General features: G+C 41.8%; 1 protein-coding gene across 4 annotated transcripts in view; it reads right to left on the bottom strand.

Annotated features, from left to right (window-relative positions):
- The window catches only part of LOC148363495 (dedicator of cytokinesis protein 3-like), a 163,099-nt gene that overhangs the window by 80,723 nt on the left and 54,904 nt on the right, over positions 1-27,472 (bottom strand). For 3 of the 4 annotated variants that reach the window (XM_088337390.1, XM_088337393.1, XM_088337392.1), the window contains exons 14-19: positions 20,028-20,153; positions 12,551-12,675; positions 7,958-8,120; positions 7,773-7,879; positions 7,536-7,698; positions 7,329-7,426 (exon numbers count right to left, since the gene is read on the bottom strand). In XM_088337390.1, the coding sequence (XP_088193516.1) occupies positions 7,329-7,426; positions 7,536-7,698; positions 7,773-7,879; positions 7,958-8,120; positions 12,551-12,675; positions 20,028-20,153 (782 nt within the window). The remainder of the gene's footprint in view (positions 1-7,328; positions 7,427-7,535; positions 7,699-7,772; positions 7,880-7,957; positions 8,121-12,550; positions 12,676-20,027; positions 20,154-27,472) is intronic. The other variant, XM_088337391.1, reaches the window with a different exon arrangement.

The following is a 27,472-nucleotide window of genomic DNA, read 5'->3' as shown; positions in this document are numbered from 1 at the left end:
AAAATGAAACTGGATGGCTTCTCTTTTATGGGTAAGGAAGTGATTTAGAGAGCGGCCAGTTAGTGCGCGCTAGCACTGGGTGTCCTAGAATAGACAAAGTTCTCTGAGATAATTAAAATAAAACTGTCCCAAATGTAGCAGTTTCCAACGAGTTGTAGTTCCAGGTCATCTGTTTCATAGATAATGATCCTGCCATTGGCAAGGTACAGGGTCCGCAGCGGTGGCTTAGCAGAGGTGTTAGCCTAGCCATTGGCAGTAGGCCGGACCAGAAGCAATGCTCTTTCTTTTTTTCCAGTCACTTCTGGAACCCGATAATAATCCACAAAGCACCCGCTGGTGATTACCATTTTGTTGTCCTCTTCTGACTTTTCTCAGAGTCAGATTTAACCCCTAACGTTTGTGTAAAATTTGCCCCAAATGCCAATCCTGGACGTACTGCACCCAAAGTAAGTTGAATGCTGTGAAAAATTTGAACGATTTCGGTCTTTTTGGGGGGGAAGGTAAGACTCCTATGTTTTGTCACACAGTGAAATAATCACTGCAAGTGCGACTAACATTGAGTGATCTGAGTTGAAACACACAGAAAAAAAATTGTTATACTCGCCAGAATTTGTTTTGCAAACAAATGTCTGCAGATGAGTGTAGCATGGCCATCTTAGCTGGAACCTTGTCAAATTTAATCACAATCTGAAAAACTAAACATTGTATTCTACACATTTTTCTGAGGCGTGTCTAAAAGTGGCCATTTGGAGACGACTAGTATTCTATCTAAAACCTTAGCAATGTAGCATGTATTTTACACTGGCCATTTTTTTAGAAATGTTAAAAGATTTGACAATGTTTGACTTCTTTTTCCAGAAGTCAATCAATGAAAGTGCTCAATTGCACTGGATGATCGCTGCAAGAATGGATGCCGGGTTGCATTTACGCACGTTCATTTTCGGCTGTGAATTGAATATACTCCTTAAAAATGTATATAATTATATTGGGAATTTATTGGATAACCAACGTTCCAATCATCGTTGAAAAAAAGCCTGCTAATGGCCGAGAGTGGTGCCAATCAAAAAGACAGAGGCTAACATTTATTTGCAAACAGATGTTATGCGGCGAGACAAAAGGATTACAACAAGGAATGCTAAGGAATAATTGATTCATTTATTTTTAAGGTAACGAGCTGCTAAAAGCTAGCGGTCACCATACTTCCCAGGTTGTTTCGATTTGGAAACATTGACTTGAGCATTCACCATCATATAACAGTCGCGCATGCTGACTGTCACATCCACCCAATACACACACATGACATTTTTCCCGTGTTTTTTCTCCAACCACATATCAATGACAATAAAGACAATTTAGTTCCAAATCTGCTAGTGAACCAGCAATACTTGAGGTGCAACGTAGCAAGGGGTTCTGTATTACTTAAGTTTAGCTAACTGCACGGTTCGATGTCACTTTTCTTTTGTGGTGCAATATTTAGTATCAAGCACATTTCAAATGGGTGAACTGTAGTCAATCTATATGAATTAATATCTTGATTACGAAAATATTAAGATGAGAGCAAACAATAGACTTTCAAACATATGGTAACTGAGCTAGATGGTTTCCTATTTATTGTTGTTTTGCATTTGTCATTTGATGTATAGTTCCAACTTTTTTTTCGCAACAATACGATTTTACTTCTCAGTTTATTGCCACGATTTTATGCTCTTATCACACTGAGCTGCAAATAGAAGAACAATTTGCAAATTTGGAGATTGTCGTGTTTTGCAACATTGAGTAATGTGACAATCAGTAAGTTGTGATTTTCATTCATTTCACCACAAAATACTTCATAGGAGTATGCACGCTTTTTAGATATCAAATCAAATGTATTACGTATCAAATGTATTTCTAAAGCACTTTTCAGGCAATTAAATTCCATTCAAAGTGATAAATGGTAAATACACAGCGAATAATAAGACATTCAAATCCCCACCCAACAACCCAAAAGACCTGAAACGGAATTACACAATGGTTAAAATACAGTAAAAACAAAATAAACAGTTATAGAAATAAAATGTGACTATGACAAGGCACCATACCCTACCAGTGTGGACCTCCTAAATGTGGAACCACTGAAATATAAAAATATAAATAAAAACAACTGCAGAACAACAAATATAAATGTGAAGTAAAAGTAAAATATGATATAGTAAATGTAAGGGGAACTATTGTCTAAATGTACCTTTTATACTATATTCTATACTCTTATATCCAATACATACTCTTCTTATATCTTTATACGTTTATATTTCTACAGTGCTCAATAAGTGTGTAGTTTCACGATTTCACTTGGTATTCAGAGGCAAACGCCACCAAGGTCAAAAGATGGCTTTTCCTCCCACATTCCATTCTTCTTACAAAGTTTCAGTTTTGGGAAAGTTTGACTCCCACATTTCAAGCCACTTGAAGTCTTGTGTTTATTCTTAAGGGGCCAGTCACACAGACATTTGCGGCTGAATCACGGCCAGAAATTTCTGCCTTTGAGGCGGACACTGTTGGACGCATTGAGATCGCCATTCAGACGAGATACAGCAGTGCTTAACACGAGGTCGGGAATTCGCGCGCGGGTGGCAGCGCGAAAGTTTTGCGCTGCTCAATTCTTCAGAGCGCGGGTACACAGCCTTTCACGAGCGTATCGAGGCTGGACCGCGGCCGTAAGCTTCTGGCCGTGAAGCAGATGCTGTTGGGCGCTGTTGGACGTTTTGAGACCGCCATATAGACGAGATACAGCAGTGCTTTACTCGCGGTCGGAAATTCACACGTGGTTGGCCGCGCGCAAAACTTTTGAGCTGCTCAAAAGTTTGAGCACGGTTTAAACCGCGTGCCGCACACGTGGTCAACACGAGGTAATGACGCGGAAATGACGCGGAACGACGTGCTCTGGCCGCGGCCAGGGCGTGGTTACACATGGGTCTGACGGGAAATTTCAGCGGGTAATCGTGGGTGGAGCATGGTAATAGCATGTTCTGCGCCTGTATCGCGGTATTATTACGTGAAATTAGCGTGTTACGCGTGTGACAGTCAAACGCCTTTCTCCGCGTATATACAGCGCGATTTTCGAGCACACGTCAGTTGTGCTCGAGACATCAAGGGGGTGAACATGGATCCCCGTCAGCGTAGTGACCTCGTCTTAATCCATTTTCATTTCTTGACATTTCTTTTCAAGATAATAAAATAAAAATGATGCCATAGTTTGAAATCTTGATCTTCACTGGACTGTGTCTTGAGCGGTTATGATTTCTACAGCCCGGTGTTATCCGAGAAATGCATCCCTGTCGAGATTCGCATCCCCACTTTTACCTCGTTTTATCTCACTTTTAGGGAATGTAATGGCGAACATATAACCAAAACCACTTCGTCTTGCATTTGTTGGGAATGTAATACAACTTAAACCATTCAGTCTTTGTTTTTGTTGTGAACGTAATCGAACGGTAAATCCCCCCCCTCGCGTGAACGCGCATTCTGCTGCGCTTCCAACAAAAGCGATCGTATTCTATATAAAACGCTTATTAAAACAATAAAGCGAGCTAATTATAACAATTGGGTGATCCTAGTCTATATAACGCGTTTATTTAAACAATAAAGTGCGATCGTATTCTACAAAATGCGTTTGTTAACGCGGATGAAAAAGTCACCAATGTCAATGCACGCTTCCCACAAAAGCGATCGCAGCAGAATGCGCGTTCACGCGAGGGGGTGGGTGGGGGTTGGGTGGATGTGTTGCGTAGGAGTCGGGTTTGGGCACAACACCGGCTCGGGAGCTTTTATACCCGTGGTCCACACGAGAAAATGACGCAGAAATGACGCGATGAGGAAGCGGAACAGTCGCCGGCGTGTTTTGCGGGCATACCACCGATGAACAGCGGGTTGGCCAATTTTGCTCATTTTCCATCGCGGGCAACCACGGGCAAAAAAAAAAACGCAAAATTTTAGCCGTGATTCAGCCGCAAATGTCTGTGTGACCGGCCCCTTACAGAGACGCATTGTGTTTACAAAGTTCACTATCCCTATTGCTCACGTATTATACTCACACGCCATCTAGCAACTAACGTATGTGATTTCTGTCTGAACCAATCAGAATACTCTTACGTGCACGTGGTTTATTCTATCCTCCAATCAGAATCCATGAAACGGTAAAAGAAAGACGCTCACGCTTCAGTCCATGGGACTACTTCATAGTAATCTAGAAGTATTTTGGTGTTGTCCGATGTGTGACTTTTCTTTAATAAATTAGTTTTGTTGTAACTCAAAGAGTCTTTTATTTCATCTTGACATCGTTTTGAACCTGACAGTAAAAACTAAAATTAAACAAATCAAAGGTTAATTGAAGCTGATCGATTAGAAGCCATGTTAAAAAAGTGTGTCCCCTCAGACTGTTCCATAGGTGAGTTTTGTAAGGATATCTTATGCCTCTATTGCACAATACAAGTTCGGTACGCCGGCTGCCATTCTGGACTCAGATATTATGTCTCCTATTTCACTGTTTTGCTGCTGAAGGTTGTCCATTTACTGGCCCCCAAACCAATTCAGACAAGTGATGTGCTGTGTTGTGATTTGACCTTGTTGTAGCTCCTCGGCATATCTGCCTTTCTATTAGAGCCAAAGCAGACATTTGAGTTTTGTATTCAGCATTTGGGTTGCTAAGGCAAACTCAGCTATTATTCCTCAGTCAAATGAGGAGATTTGGGCATTTTGAAACATTCCGGGGGAAGACAATATAGAACAGCAGCCGGATGTAAAAAAATCTGCTTCCTTTTCCCAGTTTGTGTGTAAACATTGTATAGTCATTTTTATTTATTTTTTAATTGTATAGCCCGTAATCACAAAGAGTCTCGAAGGGCTATACTGTCTATGTCTATACTATCTCCAGCGCGCTAAGAACTTTGACATCTTTCTCGTGCATCCCTTCAATATGGTTAGTGCAAAGTGTAAAGAAGAGGCGAGCCGTTTCTTTTAAAATAAAAGTGGAATAAGAAATTTTGATAAGGTTGAGAATATGGTCTGTTAATCATTTCAACCTTGCAGTTTCATGTCGACAAATGTCCTCCTTTTCTTACCAATTGGGACATGAATGTAGCATGTGGCAAATATTTTCAACTTGCTCATAAGGGATTCTGCACAAGGTGCAAATTCTCTGTGGTTTACTGTTCAATTGCATTCCCCAAAAATGAGATGCAAAGTCATTTCAGTGACGGTTATCAAGTGACCTATGCTAGGGGCAATGTTCCCTGTAAGTTACCTTCTTTTCTCTTTTTTATTAGTTTTGTACTTGTCATGATTACTGATGCGAGGCACCTGTGCCCGCTCCTTTGGCGCCAACTGCCTCGGACTCTGATTGGCTCCCTGTCAGTATTTAAACCCTCGTCTATCAGTCACCTGTTGTCAGTCCGTCTGCGAACCTCAGTTTACTCTAGGCAAGCTTTTTGACCCTGACTCACTCCTGTTTTGGCTCCCGTCTGTTTCCTGGCTTTCGACTTGTTGCTGATCTCGACCACGTTTTTTGCTATCCAACTGACCTGTTTTTTCCGTTCCCGACACCGCCATCGCTCGCCACGGATGTGCCTCTTACGCGTTCAGAGCGACCTTCTCCCCGCGATCACCGCATCATGTGTGCAATCCTTTCCCTTCTTCCCAATAAAATTGAGAGAAACGTATGCAAGTGGGTCCTGTCTCTGTTCTGGTCCTAACAGTACTTCTTTTTTCTTGCTTTTCTTTTTTTTCCGTTTATTTCTTTTATCCTGTTTTTTTTTTTTTTCTGGTGAGCTATTTTTAAAACTAGTCCACGGGTACGCCGGTGTACTTCAAGATTCAAGACATTCAAGATTGTCTTTATTGTCCGGTATATAGTGCTTATAAAGGAAGTGGTACCTCTACTTCCAAATGTCTCTATATACGAAAGATTCAGGTTATGAAGTATCTGAATGGGAAAATATTGCCTCTATTACAAAGGCGTTTCAGGATACGAAGTCACAAATACAGAACAGTACACGCTATACAGCACATGCTATTAGCGTGTGAACAAATCGGCTATCGCTTGAAATCTCCCTGACAACTCCTAGCATGCTCTTCGTGTCACCATCACAGTTCAGAGTTCAGAGACATAGAGGAGTAGAGGTTCTGGTAAGATGGCGGGGAGGAGGACACAGCCATCATTCAGTCAGCCCAAATTAAAGACATTTTAGCAAAATTCCATAATGTCTCAAAATTTGTGAAAATGAATCACCTGGAAAAAGTGTTAAAAGTCGGGCTACGTCTGCCTTGCGCATTTCCGACAAATTGTCAAAAATACGGCAATAGCAGACGTTATTGGATCAGTTTTTCAAGAAATACAAGGTAAAAAGGTGAATGAATATGTTTTATTATTTCCTTTATTCTTTGTTTTTTATATTAAGTGATCTCATTTTATGTTTATTGTGCGGTATTCTAATTTTAACACGTATTTGTTTCATGTTTTTAAGCTTTTTTATGGTTTATCCAAAAAATATACTGTATTTGAAGGCATGGTCACACAGCCTTTCACGGGCGTATCGCAGCTGAATCACGGCCAGAAGTTTATGCCCGTGAAGCAGACGCGGTGGAAAATGTGCAAAATTGGCTAAACCCGCTGTTTACCCGTGGTATGCCCGCGAAACAGACACCGGCGACAACACCGCGATACAGGCACAGAACAAACGTGCTATGACCGTGCTCCACCCGCGACTACCCGCTAAAATTTCGCGTCCTACCCGCGTGTAACCACGTGTTGGCCGCGTCCGTAGCACGTCCTAGCACGTTCGTACCGTGTCTTTACCTCGTGTGTACCACGTGTGCCGCCCGCGGTTACCCGTGGTCTAAAGTTTTGAGCAGCGCAAAACTTTTTCGTGCGGCCAACCACGTGTGAATTTCTTACCGCGTGTAAAGCACTGCTGTATCTCGTCTGTATCGCGATCTCAAAGCGTCCAACAGCATCTGCTTCACGGGCAGAAATTTCTGGTCGTGATTCAGCCTCGATACGCCCGTGAAAGGCTGTGTGACCATGCCTTTAGCTGGGCATTAGCACGCTTACATTCAAAATTCCTCTCTTCCGACGATGTTTTCAGGTTACAAAGCTACTCCCAGAACGAATGGAATTTGGAAATACAAGTTCCACTGTAAAAACAAACTCGGAGTCACTGGAGCTTCGAGCCACGGTTTCATGCACTGGTGCCCGGGGGCACCAGGCTGGAGATTCCTGGTGCATTATTGTAGTCTTCCCCCAAGCAAGAAATTAAAGACAGGGTAGAACTTATGGGTGCTGATAAGCTCACCTTGACCACTTCTTCTCCGCTGACGTATCGCAGACGCCCAAGAATATCACCAACCCGGTCGGGATGAGCTTTCCATTTCAGCACAGCAAGCAGGTCAACTACAACAAAAAAACATTTCACACACTTTTAGACTTGGAGTAAGGAAACCTTTACCTTAAGGTTTACAATCAAAAGGGGTTCATCCAGATGTAATAAATAAATTACTACCGTTCTGTGTGAGTTTGGTGGAAGAAAGCTGGGTAGAAATCCAGAACGTTTCCCTGGTGCTGTGCTGAAAGGCTGCATTAAAAACACCGGAGCTCAAGTCTTTTTTGCAGCAAGGCAGGCCCAGATAGAGGAGGGGGTTACACAAGCTGCTGGTCTCATCACACTAAATGCACAATGGAAGGATTGTAACCAATGAATGAAAGTGAATGTTGAGCCTCATTGGATAGTAAAAGTTACCTTATAAACAAAGAGTTCATGGCTTTGATCAGCAAGCGTGGTACCGTCGTCCCTCATCAAATGCGTAAAGGAAAAACCAAATAGTTTCTTGTCTCCTTTTTCCTTGGCTTAATGAAGCAGGGAGACGATAAACAGAGAACAGTCACGTAGTACAACATAGAGAGCGTTTAGGAAAAAATCCTCACTTGAGCAATGTCGGAACTCAAAACGGAGATGAGCGCTCCGAAATCGGTCGATGGGAATGGAAAGCTTAATGGTTTCTTTCCATCGTGGGCTGTTGTTGTGGTAGAGCACCAATGAGTGATGCTGTAACATGTATGGCTCGCCGCAGCCTAGACTAATGCAGTCCTGTATCCACCACAGCAAAATGATTAGGAGCCTATGTATTACACCTCAACTAACCTGAAAACATTGTAAGAAGAGAGGCATTTTGAATGTAAATGCGCTAATTCCCAGCTAAAGTACAGTATATTTTTTTAATAAATCAAAAAAAGCTTCAGAACATGAAACAAATACGTGTTAAAATTAGAATACCGCACTATGTATTAAACCTCAATTTTCGCCTATGTAGTGCTGGACACAGCTATGCCATTCAAAGAAATACTCGACTTTAGTGCCTTACGTGCTATTGCTTTTTATTTCTGCACAATAAATCAAAACATGGTTCAACACTGGAAAGGGCAATTCTCATCATAATAAGCTTCTAGCCATTTTTGGTTTTTTGTATCCACAACTAATCGAGTTGAAAACCCCGCCTCACAATTAACCACAATTAAGGTCAAGTCAACTGCCTCTTGTGCCACGTGTCTTCCCTCTCCTTTCTCTCTCTCTCGCTCTTTCTGCTAAGCTAACAGCCCTGTGGTGCTGGGGCGTGGCGCTGCCTGAATCACTCATCTGGGCTCGGCTCAAAATAAGATAGCTAGGCTGTAAGACATAGCGGGACAGAAGAAAAAAAAAATTGGAAACACACCTAGTTGCGGACCCCCTGGGTAGTCATTTTTTATCCCCTGGGGGACCGTAGACCCAACTTTGAGAACCACTGTATTTACATTTCTTCCCCAAATTTCAAAGGCAACTCATGTGCACTGTGTGCACTGTAAGATCAAACATCCAGTCCGATCCACCATTTCTGTTTGTCCCTCACCCCCTTTATCACCCCCCTCTGGAGGAAGCAGAGCCTATTTACTACAAAGACAACATAGACAGTTAAAACATGTTCTTTGTTCCTATATCTCTTTGTTTCATTATCCTCACTGTAAAATGTGGAACTGGAGTCGTCCAATTTCATTGTTATAATATATCCCATGTTGTAACAATGACAATAAAGGCATATTCTATTCTATTCTATTCTATGCTGTATGGCAGTGCTACACCAGTGAACACCACAGGATACAGATAAATAAATTTCCTATGATCCTTTAAGTGACAAAGCTACCAGTTGTGAGAAGAGCCTAGAGGATCCCAAAGGCTTTTTGCTATTACCCCCTTTTCTTAAGGTGAATAAGCACCATTATTTATTATTGATTAGAATTTTGTACAGGGTTCGTAAACCTTTTTGATGGCCAAATTCAAGCACCTTTCAAAGCCTATTTTTCCAGTACTTTCAAAGGAAGAAATCTAGCGCTGATCAAAAGAAGGTTTTTTTTTGTTGTTGTTGTTGACTCTGATGACTAAAATACAGTCGATATCTTGCTGCTAGCACATACTTTAATCCATCACACTTGATTACAAACACAGAAAGGGCTCTGTAGGTGTTCGGTACTAATGGAGTTCAATATGGAAATCAAAAAAAAAGAAAGTGATGTGAGTATGAGTAGTAAAAATGAGCCAAGTTTGGACTAATTTTCCGGATATTTAATGATAATAATTTTCAAATTTTCAATCTTAAAGGCTGCTGATCGTTTGCTTTTTGTTGACTTATTTTAATTGATATTTTTTGCATGTTTGTGAGAAGATTTGTGTTTAAATTTGTTAAAATACAATTGCAAATAGGTCATTTCGTTTGCATTTTATCATTTATTTACAGCACGAAAGATTTAACACTTTTAATTTTTATTTTATTGTTTTGCATTTTCAGGAATTGTGTATTGTTGTGTGACTTAAAAAATGTTCAGTGTGTAAAAATCTAAACAATAATTGTAATTTACAATTTTTGGGGGTAGATATGTGAATATTTGTATTTAATGTGTTTGTAGAGTTCTGTTGCAAAACATGCAATTACAAACTACTAAGTAATTTAGTGCATAATGTTTTATTATTATTGATAATTTATCACTAAAAAGATTAATTTTTGAAAATCTGAAGAGCTGTTTGGGAGGCAAAAGAACCGAGCTGAAAGATTTGCTTTTCGAAGAAGAGTCGAAATTCCAATGAATAATCTGATAAACCTGTCCTCTTGGATGGGACAGTATAAGGCAGTAATGCTTCACATGACAACTCCATAATGAGGTCTGGAGCCACCACCGGCGTCATTTTAAGAACTTTTGTTTAAAAAGAAATTTTAAAGCACGGTCTATTGAGTTAGATTGCCAGGGAAACACGCCATTGGAAATAATTTAAAGTATTTTCAAGCACTTTACCGTAATTCAATCATTTTCCTGACCTTGAAAACACAACATTAAAATGTAAGCATTTTTAAGGATTTCAAGCACCCTGAAGAACCCTGTTTTACACACAATGACCTTTTTTCCTATTGAAAATAGATGGAGTAGTGTTTTGCCCTACGATTATGCAGATATTTTGAAAAATAGTCCTGCGCCAGGGCACCCGGGGAATTTAGCTTCAAAGTTGACCCATCTAGCTCATTTCCTCTAGAGCTGTGATGTTATTGAAGAAACACATCACTTTCAACCTGGCGAATTCCATTAACACAACATGTGAGGCAGCTCCAAAACAGATGGCAATTGTAGTGAACAGCGATTGCATACAACTAATCTTTACATGTAAAAACTATGCTTACCCTGTCGCTGGGGAACTTGGGACTGTTTTGTCCGAATTGCGTTCGTTCTTTGTCTCTGCCTCCTTAGGGTAGGCGATGATGGCTTTTCGTTTGTGGTTTTTGTTGCGTGTGTCGCGGTTTGTAAACTATTGTCCGAATAGCTCCCTGTAAGCATTGGGGCTGTTGAAGGCTTCCTGTTTTGTTTGCTCCCAGTTAAAAGCATATTGTATTTTTACCGGCAAGCCGGCTAACCCGTCGTATCCAATGGTTTATTCCCTGCCAGGTTCGCGTTTGCCACCATAGCCACATTTGTTTGGTTGTTGGTTCCCGGTCAGCCTAGCTGCTCACTGCGTGTTTTTTGGTTGGCCAGCCTCGTGTTCTTTCGCCAAGCCTGGGGGTGCATTCCGTTGACTTGTCTCGGTTAGCTAATGTTACTTCTCCCAGTGTTATTGTTCCCGGTTAGCCCCTTTTTTGCTAATCACCCTTTGTTGTACCATTGCTGCACCCACCTTTGGCAAAACGCCTAGGCACTCTCCACATAAATATTCAAAACTTGGCTTAAAACACTCTTGTCATCTTTGACTAGTTAACATGTAAACTAATATGGAACTGGCTTGCTCGGGTGGTGGTGTTCTTCACATAACGTCACCACTCAGGGAGTCAAAGAACAGACATGCCGTCTTCAAAATGCGCTATCTTGAAAAATTATTGGAATATACTAAAGAGATATATACAGTGGTACCTCAACTTACAAATGTCTCGACATACCAAAGTTTCAGGTTACAAGTGGGAAAATATTGCCTCTAGTTACCAAGTGTTTCAGGATACCAAGTAAAAAAATACAGGAGAGTATTCACTGCCATTCACCGCTTCAAGCGTTCTTCCTGGCAAGCCAGTGCATACCCGAGAATCCCGGCATGCTCTTTGTGACCCCTTTCTGCTCTGTAAATAGTCTACTGTATGATACTGATACAAAGAGCTATCATTCACAATGGACCCGAAGAAAGACATGCAGAAAAGTGAACAAGAAAAATTAAGTGGAAGAGACTTTTTCTGGCCATCAAAACAAAGCAAAAATAAAAATGTATGAAAACACACACCGCTGTGCACGAAGAGTTCAGAAACAACAGCGAGGAAGACGCAGCCATCATTCCATCAGCACAAATTAAAAACATTTTAGCAAAATTACACAAAGTCTCGAAATACAGAAAAAGGAATCATCCCAAAAAAGTGCGAACTATTGCTCATTATGATGACGTCTGCTTCGCGCATATCCGACTGATTGTCAAAAGCCAGCAAAGGCAGACGTCGCTGGATCAGTTCTTCAAGAAACACGAGGCAAAAAAACTGCGGAGGACCAGTTAACAAAGCAGACAGTTAAAAGTTTAATTAGGTTCATTTTTTGTTTTTTTGAATTGTGTGCCTCTCATTTTATGTTTAATGTGCCATAATCTAATTTCAACATGTTTTATGTTCTGATGCTCGTTTATGATTAATAAAAAAATATATGATATTTTTGCGGGGATTGGAACGGATTAGCGCATATACATATAAAAGCCATCTCTATTTACAAATGTTTCGTGTTACGAAGCTTCTCTCAGGGCGAATAAAATTCGTAAGTAGAGGTACCACCGTATGTAGATATTATGCAATAAACATGTACTAAACATGTAGAATTTTGGGGATAGCTTTAAGCAACAATTCTCCCTGATGTTTTGAAATATTTATCAGAGAAATATCCCATCAACAAATAAAAATTGTATATGTTTAATCAATCACAAATCATGAGCAAGTTGTTGACCTTCCACCCTTGAAAACATGTCTATATGCGCTACATAACCTGTACAAGTTCTCCATCGGCGTAGAGTACATAAACGGCAACTTCAATGTTTTTCTGGACACTTTTTCCTCCTCTCTCAAAATCCCCACATTCCAGCGTCAAGTACAGGTCGTTACGGATGTTACCTGTAAAGGCAATGAACAGTGTTGGGCATGTTATTTTAATAAAGTAATAAGGTAGAGTTACTCACTATTTCTTACAAAAGTAACTTATTTTCTGAGCAGTATTTGAGTCAGTTGAATTGAGAGGAACAGACAGTACAGTTATTGTTGTCAGGAAACGCGCCAGGAAGCAGGAAGTGTGAACTCAAATGCGTAGACGATCTGTCACTTTAATTGGAAAATAAAAGTTGTCCGACACACAGGGACCAAAGACAAAACAAAACAGGCTTAAAGGCAATCAAAATTACAAACAAGGCATTTACTCAGAACAAACAGGCATGAACACGTTTTCCTCATAGTGAAGCAATGGTCTGGTAACGGGCAGTCCCAAAAGGAGCGCTTAAGTATCCCACACGCAATCAAGTCAATGTGTCTCAGCCGGTGTCAAGGGGCGGGGCCAGCTGGGTGCCATGACGACCGTGCAGGACATGACAGAACCCCCCCCCCCCCCTCCTTCAAGGGACAGCTCCTGAGGTCCCAAAAGGAAACAAATTCATCACCCCACAGAAGGGGTCGACGCTCCTGATGAGGGCAACCCCACACCCCCTTCCGAAAACACAGGATTGGAGTCAGACAGGAAAGCAAGGGAGTCAGACAGGCAAGCAGGGGGGTCAGACAGGCAAGCAGGAGAGTCAGACAGGCAGGCAGGGGAGTCGGACAGGCAGGCAGGGGAGTCGGACAGGAAAGCAGGGGAGTCAGACAGGAAAGCAGGGGAGTCAGACAGGCAAGCAGGAGAGTCGGACAGGCAGGCAGGGGAGTCGGACAGGAAAGCAGGGGAGTCAGACAGGCAAGCAGGGGAGTCAGACAGGCAAGCAGGGAGTCAGACAGGCAAGCAGGGGAGTCAGACAGGCAAGCAGGGGAGTCGGACAGGCAAGCACGGGAGTCGGACAGGCAAGCAGGGGAGTCGAACAGGCAAGCACGGGAGTCGGACAGGCAAGCAGGGGAGTCGGAATGGCAAGCACGGGAGTCGGACTGGCAAGCACGGGAGTCGGACTGGCAAGCAGGGGAGTCGGACAGGCAAGCACGGGAGTCGGACAGGCAAGCAGGGGAGTCGGAATGGCAAGCACGGGAGTCGGACTGGCAAGCACGGGAGTCGGACTGGCAAGCACGGGAGTCGGACTGGCAAGCAAGGGAGTCAGACTGGCAAGCACGGGAGTCGGACTGGCAAGCAAGCGAGTCGGACTGGCAATGAAATGAAATGAAATGATCTGCATTTATATAGCGCTTTTCAAGTCAAAGACTTCCCAAAGCGCTTAAAGCAAGCAAGGGAGTCGGACTGCAAGCAAGAGAGTCGGACTGGCAAGCAAGGGAGTCGGACTGGCCAGCAAAGGAATCGGACTGGCAAGCAGGGGAGTCGGACTGGCAAGCAGGGGAGTCGGACTGGCGGTCGCCGGAGCAGAAGAATCAGACATGCGAACGGGTGAATCAGGCAGGCAGACAGGTCGACAAGCAGGCATGGCAGGCGGACATCGGGACAGGCGGACGGACGGATCCCGAGACTGGTGGGAAGGCAGGTGGATGGGCGGACGTCAAGGATGGACCTCGAGACCGGTGGGAAGACAAGCGGACGGACGTCGAGACAGGCGGAACGACGGACATCGAGACCGGTGGGAAGGCAGGCGGACGGACGGACAGGCTGGCTTTAATGTTGACGGGGACCTCGGACAGCTCGGTGCCAGGTCTTTCCGGAAACCCCACTCGAGGCACAGCAATTGCCACGACGGGCGGGCCGTGGTTCGAGTTGACACGAAAGGCGACCTCACTGGGCGATTGCCAAACGGCGTCCTCCAGCTTTCCCCAAATTGTGTTGGGATCGTTCGCTGAGTTTACATGGCGTGGCCAGACCATTCTGTCAGGAAACGGGCCAGGAAGCAGGAAGTGTGAACTCAAATGCGTAGACGATCTGTCACTTTAATTGGAAAATAAAAGTTGTCCGACACACAGGGACCAAAGACAAAACAAAACAGGCTTAAAGGCAATCAAAATTACAAACAAGGCATTTACTCAGAACAAACAGGCATGAACATGTTTTCCTCATAGTGAAGCAATGGTCAGTCCCAAAAGGAGCTTAAGTGTCCCACACGCAATCAAGTCAATGTGTCTCAGCTGGTGTCAAGGGGCGGGGCCAGCTGGGTGCCATGACGACCGAGCAGGACATGAAATGAAATGAAATGATCTGCATTTTAAATAGCACTTTTCAAGTCAATGACTTCTCAAAGTGCTGCTCCACATTTCCCAATAGCGGCCTTGCAGCCATGTAAGGCGCTAACCTGCTAATCCCTTGATCCCAAGACGAGCGCTCTACCTCCTGAGCTACTGCAGCCCCATCACATGACAATTGTGTTATTTAACCTTGTAACTTGTATTGCAACTCACTAGCAACAGATATATCCTACACTTAAAGTGCAACAAAAATAAACAGAAAACAATATCATAAAATAACAATCAGCAGTAAACAATAAAAAGTGAGTTTAATGAATAAATTCTAACTCTCACAACCCGAGACAAACGGTCAAGTAGCCATAGGCTACTGTACTCCAAATAATTTGTTCACAACAAATGTCAGTTGTGAAACAATATTAGGTTTTATTCTACAGAATTAATCACAATCTCAAGTCAGACAACTGCTCAAGTAGACATATGCTACTATACTGTAATTCAGTTATTTTCATAAAAGTAAACTCTGGTCAAAGACGTGTTTGGTATTCCAAAGCGCGATTAAGTGTTTTCCCAGCTACCGTACACTTGGAAAATGTGGCAACCTGTTTACATTTCTGCCCTCAGGACGGAGGTACAGGAGTCTGAAATGCAGGGCAACCTGTCTAAAGAAGTCTTTTTACCCCTCTGCCTTTAGACTCTTAAACGGCTGCTGATCGAACAATACACCACAGACACGTTCAGCACACTCCAGACACTTTAAACTGGACCATACTTGGACTATTCTTGCACTAGTCACTTTAAACTGTATTTTATCCTATTTTTATCTAAATGCCTAAACTCATCTTGAGTTAATTTTATATTTTTATATTTTTAATATTGGTAATATTGTCTTATGTATACATGTATATACCGGTAGTTTCTTAGTTTTATTTCGCTGGCAATTATGTGGACGGCAAAGTAAGAATTTAATTGTGCAGGGAATCGTTCTTTATTGTGCATTTGACAATAATCACTTTGAATTTGAATTCGAAAATCGGCAAACAAGTTCGATACTCTACGCCACCGGCGCTGCACCTTTTTCCTAAAAAAAAAAGTGGCGTCGCACACAGTCGGCGCTGGGTGGATGGATCCACAAAAGTGCTGAGTACATGACACCTTAAGCGTTGAGATACTTCACAATATCATTAAAGCTGCAAATAAATACAGATACAGTGGAACCTCGGTTTTCGAACGCCTCTCAGTTTGAACAAATCGGTTCTCGACCAAAAATTTCGAGAAATTCTTGCTTCGCTTTTCTTTCAAAAAATCGGAGTTCGAATGCCGGTACGCTAGGGGCGATGCTGAGCGGCGTACGGGTGTAGATTGCCCCCACCCCTCATGAAGAACTGTTGTCACGGCAACGCGCACTCCTTTTCTGTTTTTGTTTTTCAAAAGCGGTGAAGGGAGTGTTTTAACCCCTAATTATGCCTCGGAAAAAGGTTGGTGCAAGCAGCAAAGTTGCTACAGGTGAAAAAAGAGGAGTAGTGCATATAACTTTTGCATTTAAGAAAGAAATAATAGCAAAATATGAAGAAGTGTGCGAGTTTCCCCTCTTTCGGGAATACAGCATGGCTTCTGCCGACCGGTAAGAAATCCTATTCATAATTATTTTCTTTATCCTTTAACCGCTCACCACTTGTTGTGGAGACCCGGGTGCTAAATGACGTGTAAACGACCTGATTTTTTTATTTTTACACGTTCATGTTAGCGTAATCTTTCGTACGGAAGATTACGCTAACGCGAACGTACGATTAGCCTGGGTTAGCTTTACGTTAAATATTCAAGATAAACATTCACGGTGTTGGAACGGATTAAACAATTTTACATTACTTTTAATGGGAAAAAACGGCTTCGGTGATCGTACAAATCGTTTTTTGTACAAAGAAATGGAACGGATTATGGTCGAGAACCGAGGTTCCACTGTATATGATACAAACCACTTAATATTCTACAACAGGCATTGGGACACTATTTGACCCAAAGAGTTATAATAGCAAAATATATATAAACACGCGAAACCAGACAAAAGCTAATTTTTCAAAGCATTTTATTTCTCTGTGTGACGTTAGATGATTTGATAAAATTATAAAGTAAATTAATAAAAATACAACCAGAGCCTGTGTCCCCCCAAAAGTATATGGCTTGATCACTTTTCAGCTCATTAGCGTGAGAGAAAGGGGAGCTTGCTAGCAACATCCATTGAGACCTGGTCATCCTTGAAGGGGGGTTCAGACTGTACAGCCCTTTGAGACTTCTTGTGATTAAGGGCTATACAAATAGTTAAGTCAAGTCAAGTCATGTTTATTTGTGACGCCCTTAATCACAAAGAGTCTCAAAGGGCTGCACAGACCACAGATTGTTGCAAACCACAGACTATGACACCCTCACCTCATCTAAAACCTACATCAGGGCAATTAATATACCGTATTTTCCGCACTATAGGGCGCACCGGGTTATAGGGCGCACCCCCAAAAAATAATTTTTGGTCCTATATCTTCCATAGATAAGGCGCACCGGGTTATAAGGCGCTACAATGGGAACGTCGACAAAACAGTCAGATGATTCAGTCAAACTGATTACCCCCTTAACATTCCCAAAGCTTGCAAAGAAGCAAATACGTGTCGTAGACACGTGCGGATGCGGTGTCCATACGATGTCACTCAAATGCATCGTTTCAAATATCATTCGGAAGGTTAAAGTCTTGGGATTCAAGAAATGCCAACCATTCCTTAGTTTCTATTTTCTTTTTCGCTCGCAACTTTACTGTGCATATGACTATAAACACTTGGAATTTAGTTTAATTCACTCAACTCATCACAGCAACATCAAGATCGTTCTAAAACAAGATACCGGGAAAATATAAAGCCGCATAGCTCACCTAAGTTCTCACGTTCAATAATGATACGCAATCATGGTCTTCTTACAACCATGAGTGTAGTAAATCCAGGAGAGTAAAACGTTTACAAATACAGAATAATGAAACATGTTTCTTTATGGCGTAGTGTAGCAAGCATGCTATTCAGTCATCTTTTTCGGCCAATTGCAGGGTTTGTTTTGACCCTCTAGCCAATCCGAGGCTCTGAATAACTTCAGCCAATAGCGATCGATTTAACAGATGATTGACACATCTTTTTCGGCCAATTGCAGGGTTTGTTTCGGCCCTCTAGCCTATCCGAGGCTCCGAATAACTTTAGCCAATAGCGATCGATTCAAATGATGATTGACACTTTGGTTAGCCAATGAAACGCCGGTATATAAATCCCAGCATACACCGCGGACTACTCCACGTTCGGGGGGAAGTCAAGTCAGCGGTTGTTGCGTAAGTTGCGAGACCTTGTGATTTAATATTGAGCCATATATAAGGCGCACTGTATTGTAAGGCGCATGGTCAGCTTTTGAAAAAAATTAAGACTTTTAGGTGCACCTTATAGTGCGGAAAATACGGTACATATTATCAACATAAAATATAGGTTATTCAAATGCTATAGAGTAGAAGTGTATAATATTTTAAGAGCGATTCCTGTTCAATACCTTATGATTGATGCCCACTTCATACTTTTCTTTTCCTGTCTTTTTACGACTGCAAGAGTTGGTAGTGATGCAAGGGAGAAGAACGATTTGAAATGAGTCAGCGGACCAGAATCTGGACCTGAAGCATGTCAATGCCTGCATCAACCAGCAGGCAGAGATGGGAAGCTGCGTGTTTACTGTTGTGGAATTTTTGGACTATTTTACTGGCTTGAGGTGTCGTTGCTATCAGGCACTTTCTGGACAAATTTCAACATATTACCTATTGTTTTCTTACATTGATGTTCACTATGTTTTGTGTTTGCCAATGCTTAATCTTTTGCACCCTGGTCATACTGGAAGGGGGATTACCACTTGTGAAGCCCCTTCTCAAGGTTTCTTATTTTCTTTATGCTGAGGTTTTGAGTTTTTCCTTGCCCGCATGTTGGTTTAAGATCAGGGGTGTAACTGTAACGTGTGCAGTCCTTTAAGACATCTTGTGATTAAGGGCTATGCAAATAAATGTGACTTGACTTGAAACATTATTAAGTGCGTTTAACACTGCAGTGTATAGTACATGAATTAAACTTTCACAACCTGAGACAATTGGTCTGGAAAGAATCTGCAATTGCGCTTCAAATGTTTTGTTCTCAACTAGTCAACAGTAAAACAATTTACGATCCTTTCTCCCTACCTCTCTCACTCCCTTCCTTCTCTCCCTCCGTGTCACTACTCCCACCTCTCTATCCCACTGTCAATTAGTGTTTAAAGACGCAGGAACCACTAAAAAATAATCTTACACTAGTTTCCTCTAAATTAGAAGCTAAGTATAGTGAATTTAATAGCGCTCTTACCCGTGATCTTGGGGTAGGACATTCTCCATTGTGTAAAGTTACTGTTTTGTGTTATTGTAGATGGGTGCCTTTTTAGGTTGAACAGGCCGTGTTCATGCTTGCGTGTTGTTGGTGAATAAATAATGATAATGATAATGTCCTTCTTATCGACGCTGATTTCCACTAGACAAACTAACGCACCTCTTTTGACCCTCGTAATGGTAGCTCCAGAAAAATAATTAAGTCAATTGCCCTGTTCCTTAAATTATAACGCCATTACGTAACAGGGGCAGCACGGCAGCGCAGTGGTTAGCGCGTGTGCAGCACAGTTTTGAGGTCGTGGGAACCTCCTGCGTGGGTTCAAATCCAGCTACCGGCCTTACTGTGCGGAGTTTGTAAGTGTTTGTACGTGGGTTTCCTCCGGGCACTCCGGTTTCCTCCCACATTCCAAAGACATGCATTTCAGGTGAATTGGCCGGTCCAAATTGTCCCTAGGTGTGACTGAGCGAGTGAGTTGTCTGTCCCCATGTGCCCTGCGATTGGCTGGCAACCAGTTCAGGGTGTCCCCTGCCCACTGCCCGGAGATGGCTGGGATGGGCTCCAGCCCCCTCGCGACCCTAATAAGGATAAGCGGTACAGCTAATGAGATGAGATGAGATGAGATGAGATGAGGAGATTACGTAACAGCATTAATTATAACATTGTCATTCCCAATACTTGTAATTAATGATGCCACGAGTGTCCTTGGACTGGTTCCTTACACAACTGGAAGCTCACCTGGCACTATGACATCGGCGAAGCCGAGCATGCGTGTCATGGTCATGCCCTCAGTTGACAGCCCTTTGTTTTTATGTAGAAGTTCCTCCTCATTACCGCGCAAAAGCTGCAATGAAATGACGACACCTGCCACAGAACAAGAGCTGCTGAGTTATCTGTCTACGGGAGACCAAGACAAAAAATTTGCATCCAACGCACAGATACAATACAACCAGTGGTGGGCAGTGTTAGGCACATTACTTTCAGAAAGTAAAACTGCTTCGTCCAAAATGTTGTTGAGTTAGTAACTGAATTACTCCATAGTAAAAATAACTAGTTACCAGGGAAAGTAACCCGTTACTTTTAAAAAAAAGTTGTTGAATGCCAAAACATTTTAATTGTTCTGAGCAAATACGACACGGTGTTTCGACTATTTTTCGAGAACCGGCTTTTATTCTCAGCTCACTTAAAAGATCCGACTGTTTCGGTTATCAAACAGCTCTTAAGTTTTTTTTTTTGCTTTATTCCCTACCTTACCAACTATTATGTAACAGTGCATGTAATGACCTAAAAAGGGGGTGAAATAAAAAAAGAAGAGAAAAAAATATAGAAAAAAAGAAAAACAAACGGAAAATACAACAGGTAAAAAAAGGGATAAATTAGGTAAAAAGAATCAACTTTACATTCTTATATAAACACATTAACACTGTAAAATAAAGGAAATATAATAAAAATATTTATAAATCTAACAAAAAAAGGTGAAATGCAAACATTGTTAACCTATTTATGCTCAACAAATTTAAAGTCGACAACACAGAACCCCCAAGCCCCATAACGAGCAATCACAAGAGAAAAAAGGCATCTCGGAGGGAACAGGCTGCGATTATGGGAAGCGGCTCCCTTCGGTCACTTACAAGAAGCTTATAGAGACTTTACATAGGCCAACGACATGAGTCATGTGCTGTCAATACTCAGCCCTCATTGGCCTTTTCTTTTGGGGCATTTGTAAATACTGTATTTGTAATCGCTATCAACTATATGGTGAATGGTAACCTGACCTGAAAAAACGTGACATAAACAACTCGGAGCAGAGAGGAAAGTCGCTTTATTTAATGTAACGAACTCCTTTTAACCATCAGTATTGGTAACAGCGTAATCGGGGGAAAAAATTACAAGTTAGAATACCCCGTTACTGAAAAAATAGCGCTGTTACGTCACTGCTTATAAAAATCATATCATGGAATTATATTTTGTCCATAAATATTTATCAAATCATTTCAAAATGTCTGTCAGCTTCCTTTCATCGTTTTCATATTCAACCCTTTAAACATCCTGTAAAAATCACCTCAAATCCCAATCTAAGACGTGCCCAAAGTTACGTTGTTGTTGAACCCTTTGAATACAGTTTTCGTCTCTGAAGTTTTGTTATCAACTAAAATATTCACTGCAAGTGTTACTAATATTGAGTATCTAAGTTGGAACAAACAGAAACTGATTTTTCTTTTATCCTCGCCTGATATTTTTTTTTACAAAATATGCTTGGAGATGAGTAAACCATGGGCATCTTAGTTGGAAAATAGCTAGGACCAAATCATGAATCCTTACCTGATCACAATCTGAAAAACTAAACATTATCATTTAGCATGTTTTTTTAAGGCTATGTCTAGGTGTTACTAAAAGTGGCCATTTGGAGACTCCAAAAGGACCCTTTAAAAGGACAAGTCTAAAACCTTTTCATCAGTGTATTTGACTTCAGCCATTTTTTTAGACATTGTGGGTTTGGGTTTTTAGCGAGGAGGGAGGAGAAGGATGCTGTAAGTGTCATTAGCCCTCTATACCGGTAACCAGCACCTATCACCTCCCTGCTCTGTCACTGCACCCTGATCTGTTCCACCTGTCTGTTCTTGTTTACCACCAGCTGTTCTGAATTCCCTGCCAATCAAGCTTTGTATTTAAAGCCCTGCCTTTCAGCCAACTTTGTGAGACTGTCTGCAAAGCCTACACCCGGAACCTGTTTGTCTGCATTTCTGACACTGAACCAGGACCTGTTTGACCCTTCTGCCCCGGTCGTCCAGACTCGTGTTTTTTTTAATCTATCTATCTACCCTTGATTACCCAGGTGAAACGGGACACAAGAAAGCGGCCATGTCCCTCGGGTCAGCGTGACACAGCACACTTTTCTGTTCAACAGCAGGGCCCAACATATTTCACTGGTTTACCCCTGCCGCATTATACAGGTGCCCTGCCCATCCCTTAGAAAACGTCTAAACATCCCACTATCCTTTTACGACACCTCTCCACTCATTCATATCAACAACAAGAGCTCTAACTTCCACTATATTTAGACCTCTTTCCTGCAGTGCACTCATAACACCATCCATCCACATCAATCGCAGCCTTCCTCTTGGTCTCGTTTCAACTACTTCAGCTCTGTCGATCCTCTTGAACGTTCGCTCCTCGTCCATCCTCTCCATGTGTCCAAACCAACCGAGTACTCTCTTATCCACATGCTTGCTCAGTTCCTCTACTACTCCAGTTCTGTCTCTAACAATTTCATTTCTGTCACTATCCAATCTTGTTACTCCTAACATACTCCTCAAACACTTCATATAAAAAACATTTAATTTCCTTCTCAAATCTGAGTTCAGGCTCCAAGTCTTTGCACCATACAACACAGTCGGCACAATCACTCTCATACAGTTCCCTCTTAACATCCATACTCTTGTTGCTCATCACTCTCCTCAGACCACCCAAAACCTTGCTTCCTTGACTAACTCTGTGTAATACCTGGCACTCCATTCCACCAACTGCAGCCACATCAAAACCCAAGTACCTAAAGCTTTCAACTTCCTCCAGCACCTGTCCATGCAACCTTATTTCTAACGCCATGCCCACTCCATCACGTGAACACTTCATTACCTTACTCTTCAAAACATTCACACATAACTTACGCCTATCACACACTCTTCCAAACTCCATTACAAACCTTCTCAATGTTTCCTCAGAATCAGCCACAAGCGCTGTTTCATCTACTAACAACAACTAACTTACCTGCCACACCGTTCCACTGTTATCCATCATCTCTACACCTCTGCCAAATACTCTTGCATTCACTTCTCTCACCACACCACCCATGTACACATTAAACAGCCATGGTGACATCACACACCCCTGTCTCACACCAGTCAACACAGGAAACCACTCACTTGTCTCACTCCCTACTCTTACACATGCTCTGCCGTTCACATGAAAACTCAATGCTTCCAACAACTTTCCACCCACTCCATACATTACCATTACTTTATATATTACCATCACATTACTATCAACTTTTAAGTTAGTCCAGCATAACATATCATACCTCACCTAAGGCCCTATTTGTTGCTTATGCTAAAGGACGACTAACTCGTACTATTTATTTTGTAAACTTTACAGACATCACAAACAACCTTTACAAACATATTTTCACATATTATCATCCTCACAGTAAGTATGTTAACAGTATATACATCTCACCTGAAAAATAGACAGGGTTGGGTAGGGCTACTTTAACTTGATAACTTTCAATTACTTTTGGATTACTCCAATACAGAATATACTAATAAAAGACAAAAGAAACTAAAATATGAATAAAATTATGACTCACACCCCTTGGTAAGCTTTCTCTCCTGGCTTTTGATCTCTTTGATCGACAGAAACAAAATGAAAATAAATCCAAACAGCTTGCCAACATCATTTTTGCCGTTCCATGTGTTCCGTTACTCCCCAAGCCTGCACAAAATTTAGTAATTTTATTCATATTTAGTTTCTTTTGTCTTTTATTAGCATATTTGGTATTGCAGTAATCCAAAAGTAATTGAAAGTAATCAAGTTAAAGTAACCTTACCCAACCCTGAAAATAGATGGTAAATGTCAGTCTCACACGACACCATTTACTTGTTGACATTAGGTATTATTTATTGAGCAAAACTTATTAAATCACGTGAGGTCCCGTGAGACTTGCCCCAAGCACCCTTCTCTAACCTGTGAGACTTTGCCATCTAGTGGTGATATACTGGTACTTCACTTACTCTTTCTGCTTTACAAAACTCAATACCCTAAAAAATACAAATACACTTCCCCTAACAGTCAAATACGGATTAAACAACATAAATATCCCAAAATATAATGTTTTAACTAGTCAGCAACCCTTGTTGCGCCACAATGATAGCTGTCCATAGCACTTGTTTTTTTGATTGTAGTTCATTGTTAATGAAGAATGGTTGATTCTGGTTAATTCTTGTGGCAAAAAGTTGAAGTCATGGATGGCTAAAGGCCTTACCACTTGTTATTCACATTCATTTTTTAGTTGATGAACAAAAATAGTGGAAGATAAATTGGTCAGTTACACCAGTGTTTTTCAACCAGTGTGCCGGGGCACACTAGTGAGCCGTGAGACCTTGTCTAGTGTGCCGCTGGAATTTACCCAATTATATCTTTCCCAAAAATCAGGCCATTATTCAATATTTTTGCAATCTTCAGACGAGGAACTGTAATTGTCATCCATATTAGTAGGTGGCAGTAGATTTTTATATACTTTCTATGTAGTAATTATCTGCTCTTGAGGTAGAACAGTACATTTAATAACTTAATTTGTTTAACAAAGCGGTTTAAGATTGCACTGTAAAAAATAAAAACATAAAGCACATCATTCTTTTTCATTTTAAGTATTATTTTTTTCTTTTTATATACTAATTATCTGCTGATGCGGTAGTACAGTGAAATATTTGACATAACTTAATTTTCAAACATTTTCGACGGACGGTGTGCCCCGAACCTTTTTATTAGAAAAAGTGTACCTTCGTTCAAAAAGTGTTGAAAAACACTGAGTTATACGATCAAAATGTCTATCCGTGTTGTATATTTGGACAGGTGTAAAATAACAGCTCTGTTGGATATTAAAAAAATGTTATGCGAGTCATTAATCTTGGTGTGGCACACTGATTTACAAGGAAATTTGAAAGTGGCACTCCACACCAAAAAGGTTGCTAAACCCCTGCACTACACCAATTATCAGGAACCACAGCACTTAAAAAGCATACATTCAACAAGCGTAATAACCAGTCAATCATAGCCGTGCCACCTTTTTTCAAGCATTCAGTAGTACAACCATCCAACCCAGGCGCCTTCCCCCCTTTTATTTATTTCACTGCCTCTTGCACCTCCCATGTTTCCACAGGCTTGACATTTAAATCACCGAACATGGGCATTCTCCCCATACCCTCGATCACCTTGACTCTCACTTCTCTCCAATCCTCCACATTTAGCAACTCCTCAAAATACTCTGCCTATCCCATCCTGACTGCACTGCTACCGCTAACCAGCAATCTACCATTCTTATCTTTCACTTTCTCTTCCTTTCCAGACTCGCTCTTTCTTACTCTTTTCACTTCTTTCCAGAACACTTTTCTCCTTTACTCAAAGTTCACTCCTATCTTTCAACACTATTCATCATTTGCTTTCCTTTTTGCTGCTTCCACTACCGCTTTTACCAACCTTTTCTTCACTTAATACCTTTCATACACAGCACCACTCTTATCTTGCAGCCACTCCTCAAATGCACGTCTCTTCTCTATCACAGCCTCTGAGACCTCATCATTCCACCATTCACTTTCTTTCCTAATACCTCGACCAACTTTTCTCATTCCACACACTTCTTTCACACTCCTCAACACTGCCTCTTTAAACCACTTCCATTCCATTTCCACACTCTCCACTTCTCTTCTACTAATCCGTTCATACACTTCCCCTATCCTCTCTTTAAACTCTCTTTCCTTTTCTGCCTTATTAAACTCTGACATTTTCACCTCTTCCCTCACACTTTTACAACTAGCCCTCCATGATCCATCTATTCTCACTTTTCCTTCCACATAAAAATGATCAGACACTCATTTCACCTCTAAACATTCCACATCCAACAATCAACTTAACATCCCTTTCCTAACCACTACATAATCTATCAGTGCTCTGTCCACCATCTCACCACCATCCACTCTGACAAAGGTATACTTATTCACGTCCCTCTTTTTAAACAATGTATTTCCAATCACCAACTCATTTTCCATACATAACTCAATCAATTTCTTCCCACTCTCATTTCTTCCTGGTACTCCATATCTTCCAATCACATTTCAAACGTTCCATCACCCAATCTAGCATTCAAGTCACCTAGTATTACCGCTTTCCACCCTTCTTTCACACTTGCCAAACATTCGGACAAATCCTTCCAGCACTCCTCTCTCTCCTCAGCACTTTTTTCTCCAGCATGTCCCCCTGTAAATCCAGACTTTCTACCATACGAACCTCCAAACTGTAATTCACCCTTTCCATTCATCTTTTTTTCACTCAAGGCTAACACATCAACCTTCCTTTTATATAGATAGATAGATAGATAGATAGATAGATAGATAGATAGATAGATAGATAGATAGATAGATAGATAGATAGATAGATATAGACAGACAGACAGAACGACAGACAGGTAGCTAGATAGATACTTTATCCCGTAAGGAAATTCACACTTCCAGCAGTATCCTTTTGTTGTTTATTAACAGATTAACAGGATGGCCTCGGAGTGCTGTGTTGTACTTAGCAACAGCGGAGTGGATGACATCACACGCCAGTCCAAACGTTCGACATCCCTGCAGCAGATGGAAATCTTTGTGCCCTGGGTTACACCACCTCGTGTTCTTGTAGATAGCGAGTCCACCTCCTCTCCGCTTCTCGCAGGCTTTTGTGTCTCTGTCCCTAACAGTGCTGAAGCCGGGTAGCTCCCGATAGCTCCGGGTAGCTCCACGTTAGCGTCCGAGATGTTAGACGTGAGCCACGTTTCCGTAAAACACAGCAAACTGCACTCCCTGTACGCTTTGATGTTTTTCACCAGTCATCATCCTTACGATCTCTTCTTTCTTCCACTCAGTCGTTTTACTTCCGCATCCTCTCACATTTAGTGACCCTATAACTAGGGTTTGCGAGACCTTTTGGTCTCCCGCCCTTCTATCTTTGCCTTGCTGTTTTTTAGGGAGTAGAGATAGAGAGGAGAGGATCCCCCAGTCCCCTCGCTCCCTCCACTTTAGTCGCCTCTTACGACACGCAGCCGACCACGGACCCCTGCATGTGAAGATTTTGAACGGTTTGCTAAAAGAGATGGAGAAGGTTTTCGACCACAGAGGCAGCCCAGGAACTGCTGACCATCCAGCAAGGCAGAAGGACCATAGCTGACTACTCTTTTGACTTCCGGACCCTTGCAAGGCGAAGCTCATGGAACATGGAGGCATTGGTTCACGTGTTCCCCCATACGCTGGCAAACTACATAAAGGACGAGTTGGTCTCCCATGAACAGCCTTCCATTCTTGATGAAGCCATTGCCCTGAATGCCCGGATTGACCGAAGGATACAGACGTCGGGGTCGTGAGAGGGGGCGCCAA

This window comes from Urocampus carinirostris, chromosome 6 (assembly GCF_059441175.1).
Source record: "Urocampus carinirostris isolate Australia breed hairy pipefish chromosome 6, RoL_Ucar_1.0, whole genome shotgun sequence".
NCBI classification, from domain to species: Eukaryota; Metazoa; Chordata; class Actinopteri; order Syngnathiformes; family Syngnathidae; genus Urocampus; species Urocampus carinirostris.
The sequence above is the reverse complement of the archived record's forward strand: the minus strand, read 5'-3'. Positions and strand labels throughout refer to the sequence as shown.